Source organism: Rhipicephalus sanguineus, chromosome 2 (genome assembly GCF_013339695.2).
Source record: "Rhipicephalus sanguineus isolate Rsan-2018 chromosome 2, BIME_Rsan_1.4, whole genome shotgun sequence".
Lineage (NCBI taxonomy): Eukaryota > Metazoa > Arthropoda > Arachnida > Ixodida > Ixodidae > Rhipicephalus > Rhipicephalus sanguineus.
In genome coordinates, this window is record NC_051177.1 from 10,311,258 (window position 1) to 10,335,566 (window position 24,309).

The window sequence follows — 24,309 nt, forward strand, 5'->3', positions numbered from 1 at the left end:
GATTCCGTGCCGAATACTATATCCGCCTTTACAGACTCTATTAAGGCCGCAAGTTCATCCGCTTTGTTACTCACGCTACGGCAATTCACAACTAGAGCAACCAGGTCGACATGAGGGGTTACCTTAATTTGGGCACCACGTCAAGGTTTTGTAACAGGAACAACTTCTTCCTTTTCTTTGTCCCACCTAAAAACCCTGCCGTTTATAATAAGCTTATCATGACTTAACTTCACTTTGTTATTTGTATCTTCCTTTTTAGCTTTCGCATATTCCCACAGGCACTTGCGCATTCCACGTGTCTCAGGCGAGTAATCCTGAGCAACGCTGAAATTGGTCCCTTTAAATCTTTTGGCATTTAGTAGAACGTCTTGTTTTTCTTTGTAACAGGAGAAATTTACAATAATTGGTCGCTTAGCCTTTCCAGTGAAACGACCAATCCGGTGCGCTCTTTGAACCGACTTCAACTGTATTCCCAAGTTATCTTCACAAATCCTCTGGATTAATTTTTCTGACTGGTCCGAATTTTCAAACCGGTCAGTGTCGTCCACCCCATAGAAGACTAAATTTTGTCTCCGGCTTCTGTCCTCTATTTCGACCGACTTCCCCTGTAACTCATTAACTTGTTTCAGAAGCCCCTTGATTATATCTGCCTGCCTCGATACCAATTCACTGACGTCCTCTACATGTTCCTGCGTGATAGCCAGGTTTTTACTTATTTCTGTTATCATGGTTTCGTGCTTTGCGAATCCAGTTTCAATTGCGTCTAACTTATTCATTATCACCACCTGACCATTTTGCAGACTTCTCAGGCAATCTATTTGAGCAGCATCATCATGACTTGACAAGTTTACTTGGACAATACCATCAGGACTGGGGTTTAGTTCCACGTCTCCGGCAAGGAACAACAGCAAGAGCAAATACAGCACACTATTAGAAAAAAGGCGAAAGCGCCTTTTGGACACCTTCGCCCGGACATGTTTATCATTCACGGGAGCAGCAAACGCCATCGTGGGAGGAGCCGGCAATACAATAATGTTTGTTCGACTGTGAATGGAATAGTAGAGACTAACCTGCACAAACAAGAGCGATGTCAGCTGCATGTCGGAAAGCGTGCCGGCTCCAAATCCCGCGAATGCGTAGTGCTGCTCGCTTATGTAGCCTTGTCCTTTGTCACGTGGTTCATTCCGCTCGTAGTTGGGGTCGGTCGCCCGTCGCTGTCAGCGTCGCCATCCTCGGAAAATCCGCCGTGTGCGATCACCGGCAGTGCAAATGCACCACCGCATGCTGATGTGGCCCACGCGAACGCCGATGTGGGCGACGACACAGGCATGCGCAGAAACGACGTCTCTTCGCCTACAGCACCATTCAGGATCGTTGACCAAAGGGCAGCAGAAATCTGCACAAACAAGAGCGATGTCAGCTGCATGTCGGCAAGCGTGCCGGCTCCAAATTTTGGTTTTGCATTATGTTGCCATAGTGTTTATGATCTGTACACAGCATTCTCACTGTTGACACAATTTCTGACAAGGTAAAAGTGCTGATATTGTGTCCAGGTCTTCCTTTGTCCTCATTACAAGTACGCTGTTAATTTTTGCCATGAATCAATACCATTTTTGCCATAAATCAATACCAATACCTAAACAGAGCAGCTGTGATTGATCAAGAAGCTAGTGTCTAAATACAAAGTGAACCTCCCTAACATTCACACCCCTTTACACTATAATGCTAACTTGACTGACATCGAAATCTACCCGAATGGTGGTACACTGGACAAGGGTAACGCTTCTGGTGTTGTTTCGCATTTCTTTACCTTCGTGTATTTTTCGCCCTGTGTACGTTAGGTGAAAAGTTCACAAGGAACTACTTAGCAGCCTCACAATTTTGCATATGTTTCATGTTTTTTTAAAAAATCTGCAATAAGTATAGTCAAGTGTGAGTCCTTGGCAAGAAATTCATTTTTATGGACACAGAAAGCTTAACCCTTTGAGGGTCGAAATTTTTCGCAAAATCCAGTCCAAAAATGTGTAATTTTTTTATTGCTAAATAAATTCTTCACCCGATTCTATTTAAGAAAAAAAAATTGTCTAAAATTTTTTCCGTGACCGTAAAGCGACAAAAAAATCATTTTTGTTGTTACATACACATGGTTTATTCGTAATAAAATCAAAAAGAAGAAAACAACAGTTTTTTATAAATAAAAATTATACATTGTATTAAACGTAGCTCACAGACATACAAAAATAAGCGCACCACAGTACTTTTCCAGTTAAAAATGTTTGTGTTCTAACACTAAAAACTTTTCAGCGTGCGATAGTCTTTGAAGCATGGCTCCACACAGAGTGATTTGTTGCACTGCACACACATGCAGTGCATTTCTTTGCGAAGTTTCCGTCGTCGAGTGGTGTTGGCACAGACGTAGCATCTTCTCTGGGTCCTGCTTCCCTGTGCATCGGTGAGTGGCACCTTCTCTATGAAGTGTTGTGCTGTCAGCCTAACAGGAGGATCTCCGCCTGGCCTTTCCGCCTTGCTCCTCTCTGTGTGTTGCTCCTCGATTAGTTGGCTCACTACTTGCTGTTCGAAGTCCGCAAACGTCGTTGTGGATGTGGTGTTTCTACAGGAAGAGAATAAAAGCGTTTAGCAGTGACAGGTCCAGCAAGTGAAAAAAAAATTTCTTGTTCCACTTTATTGTCTTTCTGATGCTTTTGGAGAAGCTCAGTTGCATGTCAACTTTGTCAACTAGTCCCATTTTTTGTTGGCTTCTTTTCTTTTCACCTGTTTTCCAATCCACTTTTTCAGCTTCGGCGATCTCCGCGCTGTGCATTGTGGACAGCATGTGCACGTCTCGTTTGTCACGCCATTTCAATGCCAACGTAGCGTTCGTGTGAAAGCTATCCACTTCACCTTGCTTCGGCTTCTTTGCAAAGTTTGGAAGCCTCTTTCCTATTTGTGCGCACCGTCCCACAAGCATTTGTCTGCCTGTTAAAGAGAAACTGGAATAGTGCTGGGCTGGTGTACCAGTTATCCATGAAAAGCGAATGACCCTTGTCCAGGAAGTCTTAGCAGCTCTACGACAACAGACCCCGAGAATCCCAACTCCTTCATAGTAGTCACAGTTGTAGTTTCTCCGGTATTGACGATGAATCTCAAAATGTAGCCTGTATGAACGTCACAAAGCATGAACTACTTCACTGCAAAGCGATGTCTCTTGGAAGGAATATGAGGCTGTTCCCGTCGTGGTATGGCCGCAGCACTAGCATGGTGAAGCACATCCGTTTTAGACGTAGCCGGTGGCCCTGTCCGGGCAAGACGCAAGTGGTCCCCGTGTCGGTGCCATATAGACCTATCGTCGAGAATGATGCGGGCCGACAGCGGAGTGACATCGACAACACTGGCCCGCACCCATGGTGCTCCTTGTCGAAAGTTCTGCGCATACACGTTGTCTCCTGGTTGCAATGACGGAGCCTGCCGCGATCCTCTGTCGGCATACAACTTCTGCTTAAGTTGCCTTAGAAGTACCGACGTCTGCACGCTTGGCTGCAAGACATCCAACGGTGTCTTGAAGGCTCTGCCTGTCAGGAGTTCGCATGGTGGTCGACCCGTTACTTCGTGAGGTGTAGTCCTGTAGTGGAATAAGAACCGGGACAGTTGTGTTTGGAAGTTGCCCGACCAAGATTTCTTGAGTTGGTTTTTGACAGTCTGTACCGCTCGCTCTGCGGCACCGTTGGACGCAGGGTGATACGGCGGTACCAGCATGCAGCGTATTCCATTTCGAGTCAAGAAGTCCAGGTACTGTGCACTGGTAAAAGCAGGACCATTCTCCGAAACTATGATGTCGGGGAGGCCGTGCTGGGCGAACGCCATTCTGAAGGCAAAAATGGTAGCGTCTGCTGAGAAGGCGTCCACTATAACCAAGAATGTATGCCCTAGAAATGGTCCCCCGAAATCAATGTGAAGCCTAGACCAGGGTTGCTGTGGAAAAGGCCAGCGTGTCTGCTGCACTGGCTGGGCAGCTCGATGTTGAGCGTGGCACGTAGCACAGCTCTTCACATTGTTTGCAATGGCATTGTCAATGCCTGGCCACCAGACATGGCTCCTGGCGATCATCTTGCTCTTCTCAATACCCGGGTGGCTGGCATGGAGCACACCAAGTACCTGGGTCCGCAATTTTTTCGGAATCACGACTCTTGATCCCCATAGTAGACAGCCTTCGTGGAGACTGAGTTCCGCACTTCTGGCATAGAAGAGGTTCCACTCTGGTCCCGCCGGGAGGCTTTCTCCTTTCAACACAGATAGGACAACATGGCTCAATATTGGATCGTCCCTTGTGGCTCGTGCTACAACAGCTGGTGAGAGGAGTTGTGGATATGCCTCCTCCAGCATGAAGATCTCAGCAGGGCGAGGAAATGCAGTGCAGTCATTGGGCAGCAGCAGTCTACTACTAAGCGCATCGGCATGCCCGAGCTCTTTGCCAGGTTTGTAGACAAGTTGGTAATTGTACGTGGAGAGCTTCAGAGCCCATCTGACCACTCTTGGCGAAGCTTGCACAGGAACAGGCTTGTTGGCACCCAGAAGTCCAAGAAGTGGCTTGTGGTCAGTGTGTGCTTCAAACGGTATGCCCCACAAGTACTGGTGGAACCGATCCATGCCAAACACCAAGGCCAGTGCTTCCTTGTCAAGTTGACTATAGTTTTGCTCTGCTTTTGATAAACTTCTCGAAGCAAAAGCAAATGGACGTTCTCGGCCATCGGCGTCTTTGTGAGCCAAAACTGCGCCTATACCGTAAGGTGATGCATCACAGCTGAGACACACAGGCCTCTCTGGGCGGAAATGTACAAGAACTGGAGCTGAAGTCACCAGATGCTTGCAGGCAGTGAAAGCATCTTGCTGGTCCTTTCCCCACTGCCACTTCTTTCCATCACCAAGAAGCAAGTGCAACGGACAGAGAAGTGCAGAAAGGTTGGGCAAGAAACGCCGATAGAAGTTGACGAGTCCCAAGAAGCTTTGAAGTTCCTTGACATCTTGTGGCACAGGAGCGTGCATAATGGCAGACACCTTGTCCATGTTCGGGGAGAGGCCTTCCTTACTGATAATTAGAGGCCGGATTTTTAGGCACTAAAAAAGTGCGTTTTAGGCGTCAAAAATAGGCAGGCAAAACACCGTTTTAGGCCTCCAAAATCGTAAATATAGGCACAATAAATTTTTACATAAATTCATATAATTTCAATCAAAGATGTGCCCGACCTGTATGTACGACAGGAAAGCCAGAAATAATGTTGTTTATGATGGCACAAAAACGCCAACGGTTCAGCATAGCCATGCAATTGTCCCTTTACCCGCACGGCTCGCAGAACATGCTCTCTCCTTTTATTGCCTAGCATGGTGAGTCAAGTGCCCACCGCCGAATCAAAGCACTCCTGGGTCTGTTTCTTTTCGGCGTGGCTGAGAAGGGCAGCACAGGAGCAGATACCCAGACCGCTAAAAGACCAGAAGGGAGGGATGCCTCGTAATGGCCGAGGCTAATCGCGTAGGGTCAATTTCTCCCCTGCTGGTGAACACTCCAAAGGGCCCCTCACCATGTTTGAGCATTTCGAGCTGACAAGTGTAATTTATGCACTGGGCGCTCACGATCACGTCTGCCAAGGTTTACAACGCTGCGCGCCGCGGAAAGATGTGAAATTTGAAACTGAACGCCGTTGCCCTTCTTCTCGTAGGCACGCGCCCCAAGGTCGAAGGGCTGACATACAACAATGAGTGGTCCTGCGTCGTGCAGGAAGGGCTGACGTTCAACAGTGAGTGGTCCTGTGCTCTTGCGTCGCTCACCTACGTAGACATTGATGCTCTGAGTCTCTGATGTCGCCAACAATTGCATATAACGCCGCGAGAAGTATTCGAGACGACATGTGTAATTTTTTTATTCTGTTGCTTGAATGAATAACCGAAAGCTGAGAGAATAAATAAAACACAAAAACGGAATTTGCACGCGTTTTAACAGCAAAGCTGTTAATGTGTGCGGCCTACCAGATAACGGATATGTGCCACGGCATATCAGAAAACTATCATCATCGTAAACGGGTATGTGCCACAGAAATTGGGTAAGTCTCACTACTCACCACTGGTCAACTAAAGATGAAGAAGGCAACATTTAGGCCCAACAAATGGCTGAGAAGCGTTGGCAGGCGAGCCGAAGAGCCCGAGTATGTGCAACCAGAGAATACTAGGGAACGGGAAAGGCAAAGGCGGCTTCGAAAAGACCCCGAAGCGATAGAAGGCCTACATCAACGACGACGTGCCCGTAGATCTATGAGGTGCTGAACGCTTTCGTTTCAGCGCAAGGTTCTGTCTCGGGAGTTTGGACATCCGTGTCGTGTCTGTGACTTTCTGGTTTAACTCTAACCTCTCTACGCTGAGTATCAACGTATAAATAACCTGCATCACCTAGCTAAGGCCTAGAAACAACCTGAAGCGACCAGATGAGTCTTCAGAATCGTCCAGTTTCGCTGTTTCGAGCTTTGCACGGCTTAGTGCAACCTTCGCCAATTTTTTTCTTTTTCTTTTTGACTTCTAATCGCAGCGAGATGCCAGACTAATCTGCCTGCGTTCGTGCGACGCATGCGTTCGTGTTCTCGCCATTCCCGCGTCGTGCCGATGCCAGCCCCAACAACGCTTGGCACCTTTTTGGTGCATTGTCCCTTACAACAGTTCTAGCTGTGCGACGCGGTGTATCGCGGTAACGATACACGATCCGAGCCAGCCTCTCCAAACGTGCGCGCACCAAGGGGTCCATCCCACAGAAAGGAACGCCGAAACGACACAACAGCGGTCGCGTTCATGAGCTGACCCTGGCACGTCATGCGCACGTCACCTTTCGTGCGCATGACATGTTGATGCGTCAGCGTCATGTGATCCTACGGCTCTGATACTGAAGAGGGCAGGGAAGGGACTTGGCTTGCGAAGGCTACACGGGGCTAGTGGCAAGGGTTTCAAGATCGCCTTCTCGCATCACGCTTTCTCGGCTCATAATGAACCAATTTGAAACATTCTTGTGGTAAAACGCTCTTCATTGGGCATGCAACAACACCCGGTGTCTAACTACAATTTCTTATGTCACCTTGTGAGCTGCTTTTTCAGAGGTAAATTACAAAGAAAACAAGAGCCACGTGGGCACCACATTTTTTAATTTATTTTGATCTAAACCCCCCTTTCCCCTGACGGCACTCCACGGTTTCGCATTTGTTCTCCACCTTCCTGCGGCTGCACAGAGGGACCTCCTGTTCCCTGCCCACCGACACACCCAGGTCTTCAAGGCTCTTCTTGACTTCCTTGGGGACACTGTACTGGACAACCGGCTGTACAAGCCACCCGCCGCATCCTGGGCAATGGACGCCACTCTCCTCTTCTTTCTGATTCCCATCTTTATTTCCCTCTCCCCATTCCCCTGCAGATGCTGACGGGCTTCTATTCCGGTTCACTGCTGCTAGCGGTTGTTTTTCCAGTAGTTGGTTGAACTAGAAGGCTAGGTTGAACCCCATAGAGTTTTAAAAGGTCAATATTCCCCGGTAACATGAATAACGGTTTCAAACTGCACTCGAAAGCGAAATTTGAGGTTAAATAGTGCTCGTATAGGCGCCGTTTTTGAAAATAGTCATTTATAGGCACTTATAGTGATTTAGGCACGAACCCCCAAAATAGGCATTTATAGGCACTTATAGTGATTTATGCACGAACCCCCAAAATAGGCATTTATAGGCACTATAAAAACACTATAAAACCCCTTCTTAACCTCTAATTCATGCTCATATATCAAAGTGGCACGATAGGAATGCAAGGAACAAAATAGGCATTTGCCTAAAATCCGGTTTCTACTGATAATGTGCCCGAGATACTCAACTTGGGGTATGAAGAAGTGGCACTTCTCGAGTTTCAACTTGAGGCCAGATTCTTGAAGTTTGCCTAGTACTGCACAGAGGTTGCAACAGTGCTCAGCATCATTTGCACCAGTTATGAGAATGTCATCAGAATAGACCGCTACATGTGGCAGACCCCTGAGCAAGTTCTCCATCTCGCGTTGAAAGATAGCTGGAGCAGATGAGACCCCAAAAGGTAAGCGGGTGTATTGAAACAACCCCATGTGCGTCAAAATCGTGACGTACTCTCTAGAGGTCTCATCCAGGACGATTTGCTGGTATGTGTCACACAAGTCCAACTTTGTAAATTTCTCACCTCCAGCCAGCACAGTCCACAAGTCCGCAATCCTTGGAATAGGGTAGCGTTCCACCGTTGCGACTGGGTTAATGGTGACACCAAAGTCCCCACAGATTCTGATGCGCCCATCCCTTTTTGTCACGGGAACAATTGGAGCAGCCCACCTAGCTGTCTTCACAGGAACAATGATGGAATCTCTTACTAATCGCTGAATTTCTTGCGTGACTCCGTCTGCCAAGGCATACGGCAGTGGGCGTGGCTTGAAGAACTGTGGTGGAGCATCTGAAGGTACATGTAGTCAAGCCGTCGCACCCTTGAACGTACCCAAGCCTTCTTCAAACACTGCAGTGTAATCTTGCACTACGTGTTTCACATCAGCAAGTGCATGAATGTTCACTTCAACGTCGGAGACGCCGATGCCCAATTCTTGCATCCAGTTGCGTCCGAGCAGAGTGGGCGATCCGTTCCCGGCCAGAAATATCGGTAAGTGAGCCTCCTTGCCATGAAACTTTACATGGACATCAGCTTTGCCTTGTACCTTCTTTAAATCCCCGGAATAGCTTCGCAGAAATACTTGAGACGGCTGCGCAGGAATTGAAGGTAGAAGCTGTAGCAAACATGACTTGGCAGTGACTGAGACGCTCGCCCCCGTGTCCACTTCCATGCAGAGCGGCTTGCCGCAAACTTCAACATTGACGGTAATAGGTGGAGGCGCCTTGGTGTAGTCAACTTGCCACATGTCGAAAACTTCGGCGGGCGAAGTTGTAGCGGAGGCTTCATCCTGGACAGTATTTACGCGATGACGGTTGCTCACCGACAATGAACTTCGGCCCACAAACGAACGCGGCCTGGGAGAGCTGTCGCTCTGTGGTTGCTCGTCTTTTCGTTTCGTATTACAAACCTTCGCCAAGTGGCCGCGTTTGTGGCAGTAATTGCAGACAGTCTTCACATACTGGCAAGTGGACGCCAGGTGTGCATCCCCGCAGCGATAACAGGACACGCCCATTGGTGCTGCCGAGACGCGGAGGGTGGAAAAGAAGGTGCTAGCGTGAGCTTGCGCTATCTCCCCTGCATCCTTCTTTGCTGCTTCCATTGCTAGGGCGGTCTGCACTGCGTCTTCGTCAGGTCCGCTTTTCCAGCAATCTTGTTTGGACGTCTGCGTTGTTGATGCCACACACGACGCAGTCACGAAGCATGTTTTCAAGCTCTTTGCCGAAGTTGCAGTGCTCGGAAAGGCTCTTCAGCGCTGCAATGAAGTTGCTGACGGACTCTCCTTTCGCGCTAATGCGCGAGTTGAAGCGGAAACGCTGCACAACAGCAGAAGGCTTCGGGCAGTAGTGGTTTCCTAGAACCAACAGAATCTCGTCCAGCGTCTTGTCACTTGGCTGGTCAGGCTTGACCAAATTGCAAAGCAACGCATACGTCTTCTGCTCACAGCAGCTGATGAAGACGGCTGTTGGCTTGTCTTCAGCGATGTCATTCGCCGTGAAAAATGCTTTCAGCCGGTCCACGTAGCAGGGCCAGTCATCGCCTCCTCCCTCGAAAGGCTCAAGATTGCCGAAATTTGGTATTTGGACGGATGGTGGAGCGGCAGGAACTCACGGGAGCATTCTTTTTATCTTCGTCGCCAGTTGATACAAGTACAGATGGCCGGGAAGATAGCCGGAGACTAGATAGCAAAATAAGACATGGCACTACGAGAGCCCAAAACGAACTAACTTTATTTTCCTGCGTCCCCATCTTTCAGTCCCCAGACGTGACGCCACAACACACAAAGCAACAGCACCGCGCGAAGGCGCTGCGTGTTGTCTATTAACATTGTGACAGAATATACTGTCGAAAAGAAGGTTGTCCTCTCCAAGGCATTAAAGACTCATCGATGCAGAGATCTTGAAAAGGAAGAAAAAAGGCGGAAAATCTTTCCCGTATTTCTTCCATTACCGGTCTGGTTGTTCTTAGGTGGTCCTTTGCATTAGTGAGGGAACTGAAGTGCAGCACTCACAGGACCACGCAAAAGCGGTTGACCGAAAAGATTGACCGGAAGAAAGGAGTATCCAACCCCAGGCGTGACTTTCGGGACAGCCTTCGCTTGAGAGTCTTCTTAGCATGCTTGTTCGTTTGCGCTACAATATTCGAGACTAGCCCTTCGTCAAAGAAAAGCTTGAAGTACTCAACTTCTTTTGCATCCAGCGGCAACGCAGAGCTAGACACTTGTCCTGAATGAGTGGTGTCAATTGGAAACACAGATGGGCAAAAGTCACCTTTGATCCAGTCCTCATCGTCTCGCCGCGCACGCTTTTCAGATGTCGCTCCTTGATCGTCATCGGAGTCTGAACTCGTCAGAAAATCGTCGTCTGACAAACTGAAATCCAATGAATCAGATTCTGATTCGGCACTTGGGGAATTGTCCATATCGGAAGAATCGCTGCTCGACTCACCGGCAACAGAGCAACCGGCGCGCGCTTCCATCGCGTAAGCGAACTGTGTCAGTGAGCGCACGGAAGAAAACTGTGGTTGTGCACCCGTCCGGAAAGCAAAACGAGTGAAAAAGCTACAGTAATCCTTCGTCTTATTGCCAACAAGACGTAGTTAGTTTTTCCGAGACCCCAAAACAGGAAACGCAATCATAGCGGCGTCGTTTGTGTAGTTTAGCGCCGCACAGAAACAGATGTAATCACGCCCCGGGGAGCAATAAACGAGAGAGTAACAAGCGGTCACCCTTTGAGCGATTAGAAATCAAACAGCCATCGGCTTTGCGGTTGCAAGAAGCGAAGACCACCCGAAGGACAAAACCAAAACCAGCCGGACCGCGTGCGCGTGCGCGTGTTCTGATGCGCAACTGAAAGCTGCCACGCCGCTTTGGAAAGCAAAAAAAGACGGAGAGACATCGGCGCATAAAAAAATTCCACGTATTCCCGAAGCGTGGCAGCACATTCCAAGCAAGAGCAATAATCGAAGAAGGTGCGCATTTGAAACCGACCGCGCCGTGGGCGCGCTCGGTTGCGCAAGCGATAGCTGGCACGCCGTTTTGCGAAGCATTAAAAAAGCAACAACAGAGAGACATCAGCGCATGAAAAATATTCCATATATTCCCGAAGCGTGGCAGCACATGCAAAGCAAGAGAAATGACTGAAAAAGGCGTGCACTTTGAACCATGCAGCTGCACCGCGAACGCGCTCGGATGAGCAAGCGATAGCTGGCGCGTCGTTTTGGGAAGCAAAAAAAAAATACAACGGAGAGACATCGGCGCATGAAAAAAATTCCACGTATTTCCAAAGCGTGGTAGCACAGGCCAAGCAAGAGAAATGATCAAAAAAGGTGCGTATTTTAAAGATAAACGCTATGCCGTACATGTACGACGAAAACCCTTTGGGACCAGGAAGCTTCTTCCGTACATGTACAGCGAAAACCCTAAAGGAGCTAATGAACTCATTTTTATATCATTTTTAGGAAGACATTTTTAGCAAAGCAGTAAGAGTTGCTCGCCCACTGCTTGTGTACGAGACAATGTATTGTGGGAACACTCCACTGTGCCTCGCTGTACGCTACCTCTAACATCTTGTACATCTTACAGCATTTGGGCAAATACTGGGATTGATGTGGAGTGTTATGCATGATACTGCATGCAACCTTTCCAGTAGCATGTGCATTTGAAAATTTCGCATTGTTCAAAATGACACTTAGTGGAACCGGCTTTATTCAGTAAGCTTTATCCTAAAATGGACAGTTGGGCGAGTTGATGCGTATTCATAGTTAAAGTGCGGGAAAAAAAAACCCACAACACAAAGAAATGAGAGTGAAAGGCACAGGACGATGCACTACTAGCAACTGAAGGTTAATGCAAAGCACAGAAAGATATACACACACAGTATGAAAAACCTACAAAATTAACACTTTCCCGTGCGCGCCTATACCCATCGATAGCCCACTATCGATGGTTTTCAACTTAAATTTTGTCGTGTTAGAAGTGCTTACGGACAGCTAATGTTATTCATCGTATAAAACAGGCACTATTTTTATAGTTTCACTGTATCATTTACTTTTCCCGCCGCAGAGAGAGCTTTGAACTGCCTTTTAAGTCGAGAGGGCCGAACGCTCGTAGCTTCACACCTCGCGCGCACCTGCCTCTCGGAAACAGTAAATTTCAGTGGATTCCAATGAGTCTGATTCATAATATTTTATGATAGCAGCAGCGAACACTTGAAAGATGACTTTGACTCATCGGACAGCAGCACAGATCGTGAAAGTCTGTCGAACAGCTGTGGAACGTGAACAGGTATCCGCTGGTAACTTTTGGTTTGATCTCCGAACCGAGTGGTTGCGGCCATGCTCCGTTCTAAAGGTATGCGGCATGTTCTAAAGGTCACAGCTGTTATCTGCAGGGTTTTAGCACCGTTTGGGCAGGACCGCTTGCCGGCGGCTGCTCAACGAGTGGAATTTAGCACGAGAAGGCAACCCGCAGTGGACTTCGCCATTGCTCTCCGTAGTGCCACGCAGCATTGTCTGACCCGTCGATTTGTTCGTGCCGTTCTTTGCCTGAGATATGTGAGACACAACTAATGAATATGCATGGATGTGTACTCTTGAGCCAAAAATAGAACAGAAAATGAATGTTTTCTGCAAGACACGCTGCGCAAACCTGTGCTTCACCGCATCACACAACTGCATTGCGCGGTGGCACTATACCCACTTGGGCTAACGTTTTCTTTTGTATCTGAATAATGTCTGTAGATAGAATGCTTATATTTTCAGGGTTATTGGACATGACATTTCTGGTCAAAATATCTATTTTGAAATTTTTTTTGTGCTCAAATGGTGCGAAGCAGCATTGATTTATTTACGGAGTGTTCTCGTTCTTGTTTAAAAACTTTCTATTAAAGTTTTTTTTGCAGATCTTTTACTAATGTTTGGTTTAATTTTAATGCCATTAGAAAGCGCATTCCTTGTTCTACAGATTAGTACCATATATTTTACTATCAATAATTTTGTGTGGCAGTAGAAAAATTGTTTACTAGAGTACCCAAAAATGGCCTATTTTCCCACGGACAGGAAAGTGTTAAGGAATCATGCAGTCGCAGAAAGAGTAAAAACATGTCTAAAAAAGCCAAACACATGTTAAACTTCAGTTGCTAGTACCGCGTCGTCCTGTCTCCATTTCTGTGTGTTGTGGTTTTGTTTTTCCGCTTTCTTTCACTATGAACTATCCCGACTGCTTTACAGCCTCTATACGTGCGTGGTCAAATTTTATTCAACCTCATGGCATATAAAGTCCTAGGATCCAATGTGCCAAGCCATCAGCCACTATTTATAGGAAATTTTTAATTTTAAGCATGTGATTGCTTAATTTCAAGTTCATCTTGCAGCCATAATGCTGGGCTTAATTTTCAATGTGGTAATTATGCACAAGCCATGAAGTGAGGAATTGAAGAAGAAGAACATTAAGTTGCAGATGGCACTAGCTGGCATTTATATATTGTAAACATAGATGTACTAATTATCCATAATAGAAGTATTGTTACATTGTAGTCATGTGATAATGCCAACAAGTTCCCAAGCATAATTCTAGAAATTTACGTTAGTTTTCAGATATCTATGAGTAAATATGTGCAGCAATATATGAAGGCAGCGTTGCCATTTTGTGAGCATTGCTGAATGCTTTTATAAATAGTGGTTAGTGGATTTACAATCAGTTGTAGACTTTTCTGCAGGAAACTCAACTGTATGATCATGTGCGACATGTTTTGATGCCATAGTGCAAACTAATGCAATAAAAAAACTAGAACATGGCTATCTGCATGGTTGCTTATTTCTCAAAAGTGAAGCTAGCCTTACTGTACTAATTAAGTTGCCTTCATGTGTAGGCTGACACCAAGTTCCTTGTGCATCCCATTTCTTTGGATTGTGCTTAGATACTGGCACTGTGAAGTGCACATGTCAGTAGCCATTATGAGGAGGTTTTACGCACTACTTTCATGTTGATTTACTGCGGTGAATTATATATAGTGCTTGGGCTGTACTGTATATGTTGCTCTACGTGTTCAGTATTGGGTGCAGGTTCTGTGCACAAAGATGGAAATATGCATATGCTTACACTGGCATGACAATTCCTACAGTTTTAATTCCAATCAATTAGTGCAAACACTGTTTTTGTATCAGTTGAGGTATGACTATTTGTCGTGCATGCAAATGGAAGAAATGAACTTCTGCATGCAATACAAACTGGTGAAACACTGCTCCCTCAATGTAATGGCCTGGGTTTTATTACGAAACAAGTAGAATGGATGATTTACACATTATAACACATTGTGGAAGAGAAATAGGTGACAGGCAGTTGGGCAACAAGTCATCACTGTGTTCTAACGTAGGTTGGGTGATATTTCATTAATCGTAGCATAATTGAAGGTGCCTGCTGTATAACTGAACTTCAACATAATGTGCAGGTGGACGAGGGAGTGCACATATGACCGAGCTTTTCCAGTTTTGTACCTATTTGCTATAGTCCTCGTGTTTCTGTGTTACGTGTGTAAAATTCTGAATTGTAAACAAGCCAACCTGTCTACTGCTGTGAATATAGTATACTAGCAATTCAAGCGAACCATTATGTTCTGGAGAACAGCTGTTTCATTGAGGAGGACTGTAATACATATTTTTTCTTTTAATTCGTACTTCGTCATCTGTGCAAGGGGAGTGCCAAGTACACATGGACGTTCACAAGGGAGAAGTGCAAGTGCATTAACTTTTTTGTTTTGCGGGAGACATGTCACAGGTAAATTTGAGGATGTTGTGCTTTACCAACGTTACTAGATTAGCTTGACATCTGGGCACACTTTTGACATTCGCTTTAACGCGGTGGTGTGATGCTTAAGAATAACAGTTAATTAGTAAGATAGTAGGTAGCCTCCGAGTGTGAAAGCAACTAAATACAAGATATTAGTTATAGAGAACCACTGTATGCCACGCTAAAGTGCGAATTGCAAATAAGTGCTAATTGCGGAAATAGATTGCCGTTCACCTGCTCAGAAGGGGGCCCCTGCATGCAGCTCGCGACATTAGGCACGCTTTAAATGCACTTAAAGGGAATTAACACTAAAGGCAATTAACAGTTTATGTCAGAGTGAAAGGTCAATGTGTGAGAACGTCGAAAACATCAATATTATCAACAGCAGTGCTGTACTAATCGAGAAATTAAGGTAAATGTAGGACACGATGTGCGCCACGAGTGGGATATTTTGGAAATGATCCCAATGACGTGAAGACTCCCGAGTACAATTAACCACTAGTAATCAAACTAGTTGCTATAAAAAAAGAACATTTCGTGCATCACAAGACGTACTAAAATGCTTTTTGTTCGTTTCTGTTTGATTCGTGGAAAAAAGAGAGAGAAGAAATATTAGAGAAGGAAAGGCAGGGAGGTTAACCAGTTTAGGAAAACCAGTTTGCTACCCTACACGTGGGTGGGGGAGACTTAAAGATGGAGAGGAAAGAGAGAGAGAAAGATAGCACTGCTTGGCGTTGACATGGGGAACGGTGTGAGGGGCTCAAAAGTTCAGTTTTCGCTGAGCTGCACACCTCAGTGGTAGTTTCGGCATCGTTTACTGCTGTGTATGCTTGGCTCTCGTTATTTTCGCACTGTTGATACTCTACTGCTGCTGCTGGCCAAGCTAAGCTCCATTACAGTGAACTCTACAGTTTCAGAGTGGCCCGTGGCTGTGTCTTGGCAAAGTTGATGGCCGCTGTTGCTCAAGAAACCGTAGCGTCGGTGGCAGAGCAGTAATGGCAGGCAATGTTGGGCACGGCAACTGCTACGTCAGAAGGCCCCTTCAGGGCGGGTGACTTGAAGTGCACTAACGCCGTGCAGACCACTAAAACGTGATTTTGTTTTAAAATAAGCACTTCCTTGGCACGAAACAAGCACTACGAGGTTTCTGGAACGCTATTTCAACAATCAGCGTCAACCTAATATTTGCCTTTAGTGTCCCTTTAATGTAGGCACATTACAATATCTTTGTAACTGTGGCGTCTGCATGTGTATCTTTTATATGCTATGGGAGCGGCAGCCGCGAGCGCGCCGACGGTAGAAGAGAATGATGGACACGGGCACGCCCGCGGCTCGCACTCAGTGGCCGTTGACAGTGAGTCGCGGCCGAGTCTTGGAATGATAAAGACGTGTTGCTCAGTGTCTCGTCCTCATCTCTGAGGGGTTCTGTGCGGCGGCTGGCCCAGACCGCTACAATGCAAACACAGGCAGTCTTAGAACAGCTCAGAACACACTGCTGCCACTGGACGCGTGCAGCTCACGGCAGAAATTACTAAAATTGCCCCACAGCTTACGCCCATGGAATGCACATACGTTTGGCCAACTGAAAATACCTCTGTCACGCTGGTATCCACGAATTTTGGGCGAGCGAAGCATTGTCGATATATGGAGAAGCACTCAAGAGGGCACACGTTTATCATTTTTATAACGGCACAACGTAACAAACCAAAGAATGACGAACACATGCTAACCTCCAAAGACAGCCGGCATGCACAGATAAGTGGTCCCGGACGTCGTACAGTGTAGTGTACATCGTAGAGCACTGTACTTAAAGGGGTACTGACACAAAAATTTTGGCCTCGTTTTTTTTTTGCTGCAATGTGTTGCTGGGGGCCTGTTAGTCATAACACGGCACATCGTTTGCTGCAGCGCGCGACAGACAATTAATTACAGGCTTCTCATTACCGACCAGTGTCAGTTTCGGTTTCAAAAACGACAAGCCTCCGGGTACAACTACAGTCAAACCTCGATATATCGAACACGGACATATCGAATTATTGCCTATATCGAACGGTTCCTATATCACGTGGGAAATCGCATGCATTTTTAATTTTTTATTTCGAACGAAGTTTGACGTATAATGGATATATCGAACTCGGCCACCCCAAACCGCCCGCGCTCCGTTGACAGGCGGCGAGCTTTCCCGCAACTCTCGAAAATAGCGGTAGCGCGGTGGGCGTTTACGACTGCTGCACACATCGATGGCGGTGAGTGCGCCACTTGAACGTAGCGGCATACGCACGCCGCAGCCTTGCAGCAACGACGCACTGCACTTGTTGCACCAGCAGCAGCGTTGCCAGATGGTGAAATTCGGCACCAGATTGGGAAAATCTGGTGAAAATTGGGGGTTGATGGTGTTGAGGTGCCGGAACAGCTACACCAGACAAAATCTGGTGAAAAGTGGTGAAAAATGTTGAGGAATGGCTTGCCACTACAATTATTCGTATTTACACCGCGTTGTTGCCGACGACTTGTTGGCCCTTCATCCGCATCCCACGGTAGCGCCAGTTTCTTGCTGAAACTAGCACTCAAATCTACAAACCATCAAACCAAAGCCAGCCGAGCCATAGAGTTTTCGTGAGCAGCCCGATTGTGTGGCGAAGGTCGCGGGACAGTTCGCGGGCCTGCTGGACGCCACCGTGTCCCTCTCCGCTTGTTCCTCTTGTCTTCAATAAAGTTTATTTTCTCCTTCTCCTTTTTTATGCATATCCACCTTTATGGCTCTAGAAGGCGACGGGCCCTAAGGAGGTTAAAAAAATTCTAGAGTGGAAGCAATCGAAACTTCTAAGGAGCGAATGTGAAGCCAGCGTTTGGGCACAATTTACCTGAAAAACATAGCCTTCCCGTCTTATGTCCGACTGTGACGTAAATGCTATAGTTTAGTCATTGATCGGTTACTATCCCGAAGGAAGTAATATATCCGAATGAGTACGTATGTGATATGTCTAATAAAGCTTGCCAAGACATTGATAAGGAAGCCAGTAACACAGAGGCTCATTGGGAAGTATCTGTCCGGAACAATTAGCCATCGAAGGTCCGTATTCAAAACCAACCTTTTCTTTACCTCTTGTTTTCTTTATAGTTTTTGGGCCCTTAACACGCGCGGATAAAAACAGTAAACAGGGCTAAATGACTGAAGTCGGTTTGTGGACACTGGCTTCATCATACGAAGAGAAAACGTGACGTAAGGGCACGGTGTAAGATATATGTAGAGTATATATCTTACACCATGGGTAAGGGTAAGGTAATTGGTTTTAAACTAAGAGCACATGTGACAGCTGACTTGCTACTTTTACTTAGCTGACGTTTTATCGTTCGGCTTTTCCACTCCAGCATCTTTATTAACATCATTGGGTGGGCCACCCAAAAACCTCCTTGCCTGTTTCTAGGAGTGCGCGAATTAATATTCGATTCGGCATTCGAATCGAATTGTGCATATCCGAAATACCGAATATTTTTCCAGTATACGCTATTCAGCATGGACGGAAAACCCCGAAGTAACGAACGTTGGAGCATTGAGGGGTCATTTTTGTACACGCTTACATGTCTAACAACAGATCCAACCACGGCGGGCTCGTTTGTAATTTATAGCTTCCAAGGCATAGCGCATCCAAGACGGGACAAGGCGAATGACACGTAGACAGGCATACACATCAGGGTGTTAGCCAGGGGGGGAGGAGGAGGAGGAGGAGGAGGAGTTGGGAGTGTTCAACCCCCCCTCCCTGAAAATGGTCAATTTTGCTCGCGTATGCATACACGCACATGAGAGACCTTATGAGAGACATGTGAGACGAACATACATAAGTATATGGTTGACCCCCCCCCCCCGCCCCCCTCCGAAAAAATTTCTGGCTTCTCTCCTAGCTGATACACATCGCTACATACACAATGATGTGTGTTTATGCGTCATTCGCCTTGTCCCGTCTTGGATGCGCTATACCTTAGGATGCAAGTGTTGTCGTGATGTAAATTTCTTGCAAATGCAGTTTTCAACAATTATATTTATCTGTCTCTGGCGCTAAAGCCCATTACGTGATAACTGGTTGGTTTATCTGTCTCAATAAATGTTTAGCTCGATGTGTGGTGTTCGGTTAAAGAGTGCTTAATTCTTATACATCAATTTTATTTAAAGGCTAGTGACAAAGAGCCACCTTGAATACCCTCGTCACTGCCGAATGCTCCAGTCGCTGATGCGTACGCCTACCTCAGTCTACATAATTGTAGTAGTTTTTGTCGATTAAAAGTAATCGTAATGTTCCTTTGTTAAAATTTGTGAATATTTCTTTCAAAGGAAGTGTTATGGAGTCCTGGAGCTGTTCCGAAAATGGTTGCCTAACTATTCGTGCGTCACTTAGCGACGGTGGATGCTCCTGTTGAGCGCCACCGCCACGTGCAGACGCGTCTTCGTTTGTGCGCAATACGCCGCGCCGAGGAATTGTGTGCCCCCCTCCCCACTTCCCCCCTCGCACTCACACGTACAAGAGATAGCTACACCCCCTCCTCCCCTCGCTGTTCTTGCCATCTGTACATAGCCCATTTCATCCGTCTTCGGCGTTTGTTTCTTTGCCTGGGGCTCGGAAGAGCCGCCTACGGACTATGCAACTTCAATGGTGCACCATCCACCCTCTTCTTCCCGTGCTTTCTTTTTTTTTTTTCTTCGAGAAGATAACACTGCTCCCTCCGCCGCCCTCCGTTCACACCACCGTCCCGTTTCTTCTATTTTTATATATCTTGTTTTCCTTCCGTTCTCGTATTTCACTCTGCGGCGCCTCGTTTGTTCGTTCCCGCTCTTTTCGCTGCCCAGAAGTTTGCCCGATGCAGTGCGCCATAGGCGCACGGTAACCGGATGTTGTGGGAAGCGCACGCCTGCCTTTTTCAATGGCAGCGGAGGGGCCTTTCGCGAAACAAGCATCGACAAGGGTACTTGAAACGAATGCATGGCTGAAGCTAATTGCTGCTGCAGGACACACAAAGAATCCACTGAAGAATGCAGCGAACGTTGCCGAGTCGGCTGGACTATTCCGGCACCTACAGGTCAGGCGACGCTCCGAAAATCTTTGTTTTTTTATATACGAATGCGCACAATGTAAAAGTGCAGAAATATTCAAATCACTCTACTTTGTAATAAGATCGTTATAAACAACAAAAAAATTTCTCTGGGGCAGGGCTTTTGCAAAGTAAAACGCTAAAAAGAAAAAAAAATGACGTCACAGTCGCCATATTGAAGTGTTGGTAAAATCTGGTGAAATTTTGTTCTAGGGTTGGTGTCGGAGCCCTTTTCCAATCTGGCAACGCTGCACCAGCTCCTCCTTGATAGTATCGCCAGGCATCCGTCGCATCGGTCGTTGTTGTGCTCGTGTGTTAGGCCTGCCACGCGTTGTGGTGTGTGTAGCGATGGCTGCAGACGCGAAGAAACGGACGACCCTGACTTTTGCAGCAAAACTGGAAGCAATCCAGCGCGTTGAGAATGGTGAGAAGAAGTCGAGCGTCGCGGACGGGTTAGGCATACCAATGAGCACATTGAGTACTCTGCTCAAAAACAAAGCCGACATAAAGGCCAAGGCCGAGAAGAGTCAGCACGCGGGCTTCGGTGGACGCACTGACGAAGCATCAGTGGAAGAATCCGAGGAAGCTGGGTTGGCATGCGCAGATGAAGAAAGCGAGCTCGCCGAAACGTGGAGCAAGCTGGAGAGCTTTGTTGGTGCGGAGCCGCAAAGCATGTGCATCGAAGGGGTGTAGGAAAAAACGTCCCCGGAATATACGTCCCCGGAAGATACGTCCCCTGAATAAACGTCCCCGGAAGAAACGTCCCCGTTGGCATGGCTCTCTAGGAAAGAAAGTCCCCAAGTGAAAAATTTACCGAAAAACGAATCCAATGCGAACTCACTTGACAAAACACTGCATTCTGTATTCGACACTTCGCAAATTTTCGGCCACATTGGGCTAAAAAAAGAATGAAGGTAAAGCCGAATCGTATGTCCAATAACCCTCGATCAGGAAATGTTCAGTTTTCGTCGTCCCGGCAGTATAGTCCTCACACAGGTTGTGGACACTCTGCTGCATGGCCATGACCGCTGATTTGCGCCTCTTCTTTCGGGGTGCACCGGCTCGAGACTGGGCCATCTCCAATGTCACGGTGGCTTCTTCCGAGCGCAAGGCGTCAGAGGCCCTTCCCACTGTTTGGCGGCTGTGGCCCTTGATGCTTCCCAGCCTCTTCTGTTTCAGGCCTCCGCATGATTGTTCGTCCTGTGTCCTTCATGAACAGTGGCCGAGTAGGCATTCCACATAGGAGTAATCTTGAATTTCAGTAAACTACTATCATCGCGCGGATCTTTTTTAGGGGCGAAGCTCCTTATAGCGGCACCCCTTCGTCCCTCGTAGCGTAGTATGTAACCAGTCTTACGCTTTGACCTGCAAGGTGGTGCCGGTGGGAGATTTTTCCTGTGCGTTGTTGAACAATAAAAAATTCGCAGCGTTAGCTAAAAGCCGACTTCTTCTGTCTCTCATTCCCATTAGCAGCCATTCTTTACCTCCAAGGTAGTGCCTGGTGAGATTTCTCCTGTGCGTGATTAAACAATAAAAATTTTGTTCAAAACGCCGTTGATTGATGAAATAAACCAACAAAAGACGCCAGATGTTTTGTAAAAGCAAAACGAAAGAACGCCAGATGTTTCTAAAGCAAAACGAAAAGACGCCAGATGTTTTCTAAGCAATGGTTTTCTAAACAATGAAAATTCACAGCGTACATGTAAAATTAAAGTGCGCTGCAAGTCGTCATAACTCATCGAACCTCCTTTAGTATAAACGCGCCCGATCTCACGTCGGTGATGATGTACTGGGCAGAATTCACGGAAGATTCACGGTTTACCGATGAACCTCCGCAGCTTCGCCCACTCATCATCATTCACTCCGTGGATATGCTGTGATTTTTTTTTTTTTTTTTTTTTTTTGCAGTGCGAAATAAAGAATTGGGGACTTGAAGGCGCAACGTGTGAGGGCTCCCGTATGGGGACGTTTTTTCCGACAACGCAAATGGGGACATTTCTTCCAGGGACATTTGTTCCGGGGTCGTTTATTCCGGGGACTTATCATCCGGGGACATTTATTCCGGGGACGTTTTTTCCGGAACCCGCATCGAAGACTTTGTTGGAGGTGACGACAGCACTGGTACAATGGCGGAGCTAACGGATGTAGAGATTGTCGCCGAAGCTACCGCTGAGCAGCCGAATGAAGACGCTGCCGAGGTGGATCCCGCAAGCGCTGATGGTGCCCCGCTCCCGACATCAGCTGAGGTCGTAGCCGCTTTGGCCCTTGCGCGCCGCCACTGCAGCGCGATTGAAGGCACCGGCCTTTCACTTGTGGATCGCCTGGACTATGTTGAGGACGCAGTCGTCAAACACGCCATTGCCAACAAAAAGCAGGCTACTCTTTTTCAGTATTTTAAGCCAACACAATAAATACTTTGTTTGAATCTTCAAGTGAGTATTTACTGCACCACGATTGGTTCGTTGGTTGTTTTCCACAAGTTCTTGACGCATGTTTTACGTGATTTTTTTATATCGAATTCTGGATATATCGAACTATTTCGCGATTGCCGTGCCGTTCGATATATCGAGGTTCGACTGTATCACCACCTAGCGGCTGCAGCGCTCGATCACGTCAGCACACAGAAGTGTGACGCACTTCCGTGCTGTTCGCGTCGTCTTCTCGCATTCGCACGCTTGCCGCATGTGCTGCGCGATGTCGTCGCCATCATCGTCCTCGTTGTCGTCGTCCTCCTCATCGTTGTCTGTTGGTGACGATTTCCTTGAGACAGCGCAGCGGCGAGCGCGTCAAAACAGAAATGGCGGCTACGACGTCATCATAACTTGTTGTACCGCTCAACGGTTACGTAGGGGAAGTAGGGGGGTCACTTCGGGTCACCTCCGAGGGTGTCAATGCAACAGGTGCGGCCTATAATGCTGGATCGCGCACGCGAACTTCAAAATTCATATAAAATATGTTCCAAGCTTTATTCGCTGTCGATATTTTGCAGATGGTACACGCACGTACACGCAAATCAATCCAGCAGGCTATCTCGGCCGCGAAATTTTGTGTCAGTACCCCTTTAAACTGTCGTTACACTAACAAGCTTTAATTCGTCTTTTTCCTTTACACCCCTTCTCTTCTTCTACATCTTCTCCTCTCCCAAAAAGAGCCAATGCGCTTAATGAATATTGACGATGCGGCAACACTACCGGCCTCTTAAGATCTTACACCCACGCCGACACGTAAAAGCATGCGCTGAAAGCCCTCAGTCCCCACCCCACCAATTCCCTTAACACGGTAAACGTCAAAGAAGGGCGTCAAAAATGCCTCCCGTGGCCTTGCACCCGAAGGTGCAACACGAGACGCGCGGGGCCATTACATTGTCCGTTGAGGGGTAGGTGGGGGCACGGAGGCTGTATTGTTGTCAAAATATGGCATCGCTACCTGAACTAACACAAGGTTCGCGTTAAGCAGAATCCTTCTTACTGACCCTCTTGACAACCTTTTCTTTTTCTTTTCCCCCCTTTTTTATCCTTTTTTTTCTTTCTGTCTTTCTTTTTCTCTTTTTTTTCACCCTTCCTTGTTACGTTCCTGTTTCCCTTCCTGTCAGTCCTTTCCCCCTCTACTCTTTACATGTTACAAGAGGGGACACACACACTGTAAATATTGTTATGTCTTGAAGAAGACGGCCCTCCTGTCAAAACATCAACAAAATAAACAGTTGTTTTTTATGAAAGCGCATCTGCTATATATATATATATATATATATATATATATATATATATATATATATATATATATATATTTCAGAGTGCAGGCTGGTTCTCGGGGTGATGAAAATTTCATAGCAATTGGGCAAAGAAGACTAATTTAGTGTGTAGCATGTGACGATGAGCTCAACGGTGTTTGTGTGACAGGCACAGTGTACACCAACCAAAGCCTCGAGTGGGACTTGAGCCGGCCAGTGATGCAACTACTGGTTCGAGCCACCGACAACGGCCACCCAGCCCAGTCAAGTGTCGTCCCACTGCGCATGCACCTGGCAGACATTAACCACAGTGCGCCCAAGTTTCTGGAGACTGTCTACAGGTGATTTCTCAATTATACTTTCGTAATGCATGCCTTACAACACTCGTAAAACGGTCACTTTCATCATTATGATTGTGCTAGGCCTAAACAGTGAGTCCCAACGCGGCAGGCAAGTAACGTGGAAAACATGAAAGAGTGCTCTCCTGAGAGTTGGCATCTTGAGGTGGACACCA

At 46.9% G+C, this 24,309-nt stretch overlaps 1 protein-coding gene across 1 annotated transcript in view; it reads left to right on the forward strand.

The window, feature by feature from the left end:
• The window catches only part of LOC119382397 (protein dachsous), a 466,009-nt gene that overhangs the window by 436,675 nt on the left and 5,025 nt on the right, over positions 1–24,309 (forward strand). Inside the window, exon 26 of the mRNA XM_049412138.1 lies at positions 23,965–24,136. Within this exon, the coding sequence (XP_049268095.1) occupies positions 23,965–24,136 (172 nt within the window). The remainder of the gene's footprint in view (positions 1–23,964; positions 24,137–24,309) is intronic.